Source organism: Pteropus medius, unplaced genomic scaffold (assembly GCF_902729225.1).
Source record: "Pteropus medius unplaced genomic scaffold, Ma_sr-lr_union100, whole genome shotgun sequence".
Taxonomy (NCBI): domain Eukaryota; kingdom Metazoa; phylum Chordata; class Mammalia; order Chiroptera; family Pteropodidae; genus Pteropus; species Pteropus medius.
The window spans coordinates 2,458,648-2,465,443 of record NW_024345479.1 but is presented as its reverse complement, the minus strand read 5'-3'; the positions used below and the strand labels follow the sequence as shown (position 1 = coordinate 2,465,443).

Sequence of the window (6,796 nt, the reverse complement as noted above, 5' to 3'; positions counted from 1 at the left end):
GAAAGAAGGTGGCTCAACTCTTTTCTCCCAAGAATAAGGGTAAATTAAGAAATGAATAAGACCCCCTTAGACCACCGACAGGGGCGATTCTGGGGACGAAGGGCCCAGTTCTTAATCTCACACTAGAGAGGCAATCTTATGAGAATTCCGGAGAAGACCGTGGATTTTTGAAAGAATTCCAGTGAAATTCTCCGGAAAATGCAGGAAAATTCCTCCTCGAATTCCGGTAGGGCTTTGGGAAGGGCCTCACACTGTGTGGCACTCCCAGGGGCCAGACAGTCGGGGTCTCCCTCTGCTGAGAGAAGGCGCAAGGCTGCACGAGAGTCAGCACTCCGGATCGGACAGCTCCCGGTTCCGCCCCAGCTCCGCCAGCAACCACCGTCCTGAGGTGGAGGAGGGAGGCATTTTCTGCCCGGAGACTGAGAGGGTTTGGGATGGTCATTTACGGGAGCCGCTGAGTTGGAAGTCAGACAGTAGAATCCGATCTGCCCATTTGCATTTGGGGTTTCCTTCCTCGACTATGTTTTCTTTCCCACTTTTGTCAGGGAGCTCTCATTTGGGGCTCTTGAATCCAACCTTTAAAAGCACGCCTGACCTCAAACCCCAAACAACATCATAACCTCAATTTCAGCTCTAAACAGAGCAACAGCGTTTTCAAAAAAAAATTTTTTTTCATTAAGCAGCATTAGAAACAAAGTGTCAGCACTCCTAAATGTGTTCAGGCTTTGGAATGGGGGTGTTCAGGCTTTGGAATGGGGGTCTTTAGGATTTAGCTCCCTCTCCAAATATTCCAGGGGACCAGTGGGCACTGATGTGTGTTTGGGGGTCCTTTCAAGGAAGTCAGTTTAGAGATGCCTCTGCCCCTGAGGCTCTGAGAAAGAGAATAATGAGTCTACCTTGTCTGAGATGGGGAAGCGGCTTGGGCAGGACAGGCTCCTCCTAGGTGTCCATTCTCCACTTCCTTAGGCTGAGGACTTCCCTCTGTGCCGAACTTCACCAGGCAGGAAGGAAGCTATCTTGGTGTGGACTGGGGGTTTCTCACTGCTCTGTCAGGGGAAGCTCGTGGCTAGGTCAAACTCCACTCTATCTGGTGGATGCCTATGTCAGGCACCCTCATAGAGCTCTGGGGTGTTCCTTCAGCCTCATCAACAACCTTACAAATGTCAACATTCCTGAGGCTAAAAATGGCTCATTCCCCTGAGTCCACTGAAGTACAAATTTAACACTGAAAAGACTTTCTCTATTAATATTTCATCCTCATGACCTTATAATTTTTTAAATTTAAAAATATCCCTGTCTGGCTCAAATGGTTGTCTCTTTATTGCTTCACACTTGTTTTTTGCAACAGTGGGCAGAAGGTTGTAAAATGACCAGCTGCTCCCAACTTGGTCATTTTTCATTGATGAAAAGATATTTTGTTTTCAATGGACGTGCGTGAGTATGTTTGGGAATTAAGGAATGTAAGGAGATTAGTGCAATGTTTTGTGCTAGGGGTGTGTGTAAAGTCTGGGAGGGGTAGTGAGCGTATCTGTTCTGGTGTCCACTGGGGGGGTGTTGAGAGGGTTTGCAGGGTGAGACTCCCACCCAGGAATGTCCAGGGTCCCTCTAACTGGCCTCTGCACAGTCACTTGACTCTGTCTCCATCACCCAGAGCCCCAGCTCAATCCCCCGAATAAAACGAAGTCACCGTGAGAAACCAGGTCCAGCTTTGCATCTCATTTACATAAATATTTATTAATCGTCATTAAACTGAACAGAAACACGCAATGCACTTCGGGTGTCCGACGGGAGTTTTATCTTCGCTATAAGAGGAAGGTAAAATTGCGTGAGTGTGTGGGTGAGTGTGTGGGTGTGTTGCCTGTGGGTTTGCATTTTTGCATCGTGTGTTTGGATGCCTGATCTCCTGCCTCTGGTGGGGAAAGGTTCCTCTTTCGCCCTCTTCCTGCCCACCAGCCAGCCTGAGCCAAGAGGACAACTCGGACAAAAACCCCTTCTCCAGCCACCAGAAATCGCTGGACGTCTGGCGCCCACTGGGCACAGTCGGGCAGTAGCGGGGCTGCCCCCGGATCTCGGTCTCCATCCTCACCACGGGAAGGGGTAGAGGTGGCTGCGGGGAGGGGGGCCAGCGAGCTCTCCTCCCTCTGCTCCCGGTCGCCCGCGCCGGGCCTGCGTGTGCGTGCGGTGCGGTGTGCGTGTGTGTGTCTCATGCAAACCCTCCCTCCCCAAACCGACCCCCCAAAAACAGTTTGCCATTCCATACAAATTTGGAAATAGGTTTTTTAAAAACAGCATGACGCACAACGGGGATGGGGCGGGGGAGGGCAGTGGCACTGGGGCCCCAAATCTCCGAGTCACTGATTGTAAGAACCTGGGGAGGAGGAGGGGGCGGCGCTGGCCCCCACTTCACCAAAGTGCACAAATCCGCGCTTGGGCGGCGCGGCCCGCGGGCCGGGAGGGGCATCCCGGGGCCGGGCCGGGCCGCTAGGCTCAGTCAGAACCTCCTTGCATAGATATTTGTGTCTTTTTATTATTGGTAGTAGTATAATTTTTTTATTTTATTTTATTTTATTTTTTTGCCTTTTATTGCTTCTAAAAGTTCTTACTGCGTTTTCTCTCCGATCCGGACTCTGCGTTTGGCCTCCGTCGCCTATTTGCTTTTTTAAATTTTTTGTATGTTTGTTTTAAAAAAGGAAAAGGGAAAAAACTGGGTTCTAGTTACAAATTGTCTTGGCTTCTCTCTCTCCTCTCAATCCACATTCCCTCCCGCCAAAATTAAAATCACAAAACGCTGAGACTAGGTGTTGAGGGTGAGGGCATTTCAGGTCCAGGCTTGGGCACCCTGACTTCTGCCCTCTTCAGGAAAGAGGGAATGCCCAGCTCCTTTCTACCTTGGCAGCTCCGTGTCTTTTTTAAAAGTAGTGGTAATTGTAGTAGTCATAATAATAATAATAATAATAATAATAATAATAAGGAAACAGTATCTCACAGCTCAGCTGCCCCCTTACCAACGCCTTTGGGCTTGCAGGGGGAAGGGAAGGAGGAAACCTAAGTATAAGGATTGAGAATTGGGGTGGGGGTCTCCAGGGAGTGACCGAAGAGGGGTCTCTGAAGAAGTGCTCTCTGAGAAAGAGGAGGAGGAAACCCCTTGGGGAGAGAGAAGGCGAGTCCCCTGGGAGAATCGAGGCCCCTGGGACGGGCCACCCACAGGTAAGAGGACCGCGCTGCCCAGGAGAGCAGCGGGACCCGCTGCCCGCACCCCGCGCCCGGCGCCAGGGTAGGTGAGGGTGCCCCTGCGCTCGGGGGCTGGGGACAGGGGTGCGGGCAAAGGCAAAAGAAAATGAAAGGGGCGGGCGCGAGGTCTCAGTTATGGAAAAACGCGTTGAGCTCCTCGTACATGGGGCCCCGGTCGTGGTGAAGGTGCATATCGTAAGACAAGAGATTCTCGGAGTGGACGCCCCCGCGCACCGCGGACGAGCCGAAGACCAGCCCGTGGCCCGTGGGCCGCGAGCCGGGCAGCGCTGAGTAGTGCATAGAGTAATGATAGCTCTTCTCGTGGTCGGGCGACGAGTCCTGCTTGAGCGAGAAGTTGCCATTGAGACATAGCGGTGGGCTGAGCGGGCCTTCGTACTCCGAGCTGTTGTAGTCCGGGCTCGCGCCGCCGCCGCCCGCCGCCGCATACAGCGTCTCATAGGCGGCGCAGTAGCCGTGGGTCCGCAGGGCGTGCGCCGCGCCGCCGCCCAGGCCGCCTGCCGCCTGGCACTGTGCGCCCGCCAGGCGCGAGCACGGGTATGGATAGGGGTGCATGGCGAACGGGCCTCCAGAGCCATGGAAGCGGCCGGTACCGTCAGCGCCCTGCTCCGTGAGGAAGTTGCGCGAGTTGAGCTGCAGGCAGCCGGCCACCAGGTTGGTGGTGGGCTGCGACAGGCCCTTGCACAGCGTCTGCACGTAGGACACCAGGTCGGGCCGTTTGCCGGAGCGTAGGATCTCCGAGAGAGCCCAGATATAGTTCTTGGCTAGTCGCAGCGTCTCGATCTTGGACAGCTTCTGTGTCTTGGAGTAGCAGGGCACCACCTTCCGCAGGTTGTCCAGCGCCGCGTTCAGGTCGTGCATGCGGTTGCGCTCCCGTGCGTTCGCCTTCTGCCGCCGCAGCTTGGAGCGCTCCAGGCGTGCCTTGGTCATCTTGCGCTTTTTGGGCCCCCGCTTCTTGGGCCGCTCGCCCTCTGCCTCGTCCAGCCCTTCCTCCTCCTCCTCTTCCTCCTCCTCCTCGCCCCCCAGCTCGCCTTCCTCCTTGACCTCGGCCAGCGCGGCCTCCGGCACCTCGTCTGCGCGAAGAGGCACTGGCTTCGCGGCCCGGGCGGGTCCCGGAGCCCCGGGTCCCGGTGGAGGGGGCGGCGGCGCGTCGCTCTTGTCGCTCCTCGGCTCGTCGTCGTCGCCGTCGCCCCAGCTGGCGAACTTGGGCACGTCCGAGAGGAGACCGGGCTCGCTGAACAGGCGGGTCAGCATGGTGCCTGAGGGCGCCCCGCGGGCGGGAAGGGGAGACATAGTATAGAGTGAGGGGCGCACTGGGGTCATGCCAACTATCCCCAACCCACCTCCACCCGCGAGTCCCCTGCAGGTTCCTGCCTAGGGGACCCTGGATGCCCACCTCCTCCGCCTGCCCCGCCTAGACCCGACCCAGCCCTAGCCCGACCGCTCGCCCGCTCGCCCGCCCGCCCGGGATCTCGGCCCAGGCCCTCTCTCCGGCGCTGGGCCCCGGCTCCGCCCCGCGTCTGAACGTGGGGCCGCTCCTAGAGCTTGGGTCTTCTTGGGGTCAGGCAGGGACAGAGCAGGGGCTTCAGGGAACAGATATCTTCGCCGGGGGAGCCGGCGCGCTTGCCCTGAAAGCCTCTTCTCTCTGCGCGGTGAAGGAAAGCTGGGCGGCCGGAGGTGGGAACAGCTTCCCCGCTCGGCGGCTCTGGCGACCCCGGCCCCTCGGCCCGGCTCCCCACCCCTCCCGTGGTTCTCACCCCCACGCTCCCTAATCCAATTTGCAACTTGGCCGCGCGCCGCCCTCAGCTCGGTCCCCACCCCCGCAGTCCCAGTTCCAGAGGCAGGAGGATCGTCTCCTCTAGCCGTGCGTCCCCAGCTCCCGGATCCAGCTCCGGGCGGCGAGGACCGAGAAACCCGGCGTGGGGAGGAGACAGAGAAGCGAGCCCCGTCCGTCTCCCCTGCGATCAGGGACCCTCTTCCCCCCTTCAAACTGCCTCCCTCCCACACGGCTCTTCGGATCTCGTTGTATTTAGGGATTGATGGGGGAAAATCCAAATTTGTTTGTTTGCTTCTCTCTCTTTTTTTTTCGCGGTGGGAAAAGGTTGCAGGTTCCTCTGGGACAACCATGAGGGAGGTCCCACCTTAGCCTCTTCACGGCTCCCATGATCCTGCCCCCAGCCCATCGCAGGCAGAGACGCCTCCCTCTGTAGCCCCCTGAGCTGCAGCCCCTATGGGAGAGGGAACTGGGGTCGCCTCTGATGCTCGCCCCATGAGGGGTCATCTCCCAGGAAGGGGGCATTTGGGGACCCTCCTGTCGGCCGAAGCAGCCTCCCCCCCGGCCCCAACTAGCAGGTCAGATCTAGATCCTTTTCGGACAACTTACCTCCGAGAGGAGTCAAGGGGAGAGGGGAGGGGAGGGGGGAGGGGGGCAAGAGAGAGGGGGAGAAGAGGAATCTTCTCGCTTATTTCATTGTTCCCCCATCTTCAGGGAGCGGGGGCAGCGGCTCCTCAAGGCGGCGGGCGCCGGCGTCTTCAGAGCGCCATGCGAACCGCGGAGCGAGTGTGGCATCTCTACCAGGCGGGGTACCAGCCTCTATGCCAGGCCATATGGGCTTGGCACGTCACGGGCAGCAGCTATCACATGAGAGACGGTGATTGGCATGCGTCTGCATTGGGGGAGAGCCGGCTCCCCCGGGACCCGCCGCCATCTGTCACTCTCTACTCCAAAAAAAAAAAAAAAAAATTAAATAAATAAAGAAAATAAATAAATATCTCTGCCGCCCTCCCCTCCTCGCCCAACGCAGGGAAAGCAGGGATTGAGAGGGAGGTGGGAGGAGTTGCCCCCCTTAGATATAGAGCCCCCCACATGGGAACAATAGGTGGCAAGGCTGGAAATTGGGGGTGGGGGTTGTGGTGGCCTCAAATTCCATGCTCCCTCCAGGGTCCTGCTCAGTCCATTTTTTCCCTTGCAGGCCCCCAAAGGTGGGTCAGAGACCAGACCCTCAGGTCTAGAAAAGGGACCTCTGTTCTTGCCCCCACGCCCAGGAGGATCCCCATAGCCTCAAAGGGACAGCTGAGGCCCCTCCCAGGATGGGGATGGGGGTGTCCCTGGCCCAAGCCCCATAGGTAGATGTTGGCACCATGCCATCCCTCATCCCTGTCTGCCCCTCCCCCACCCACCCTCACGCACACACAACATATGTGGCTGAACGAAATTCAAACCAAGGGAAAGACAGAGAAAAGGAAAGACTTGCCTGGATGTCTGTGCCTTTGCATGGGCGTGTGTGTCTGTGGGGAGCATGTGTGTCTATCTGTGGAGTCACCTGATGGGAGAGGTTTCCTTGTGTGATTAGGGGCATATGTATGTTGGGGTGGGGGTAAAGAGGGACTCCTGGGATCAGCCTCTGCACCCAGCATTTAGGAATGGGGGAGAAAGTGTCAGTATGGATTCCTAACCCAGAAACCTCTCACTCCTCACGTGCCAACATCCCCTCACTCTGACAGACAAGTGACCATCCCACCAACCTCTTTCTCTTCTGGCCTTCTG

General features: G+C 57.4%; 1 protein-coding gene across 1 annotated transcript; it reads right to left on the bottom strand.

Annotated features, from left to right (window-relative positions):
• Positions 1–3,316: 3,316 nt before the first annotated feature.
• Positions 3,317–4,653, bottom strand: NEUROD2 (neuronal differentiation 2). Its single transcript, XM_039873821.1, has one exon. The coding sequence runs from the start codon at positions 4,570–4,572 to the stop codon at positions 3,361–3,363; it is 1,212 nt and encodes a 403-aa protein (XP_039729755.1). The 5' UTR covers positions 4,573–4,653; the 3' UTR covers positions 3,317–3,360.
• Positions 4,654–6,796: the final 2,143 nt, after the last annotated feature.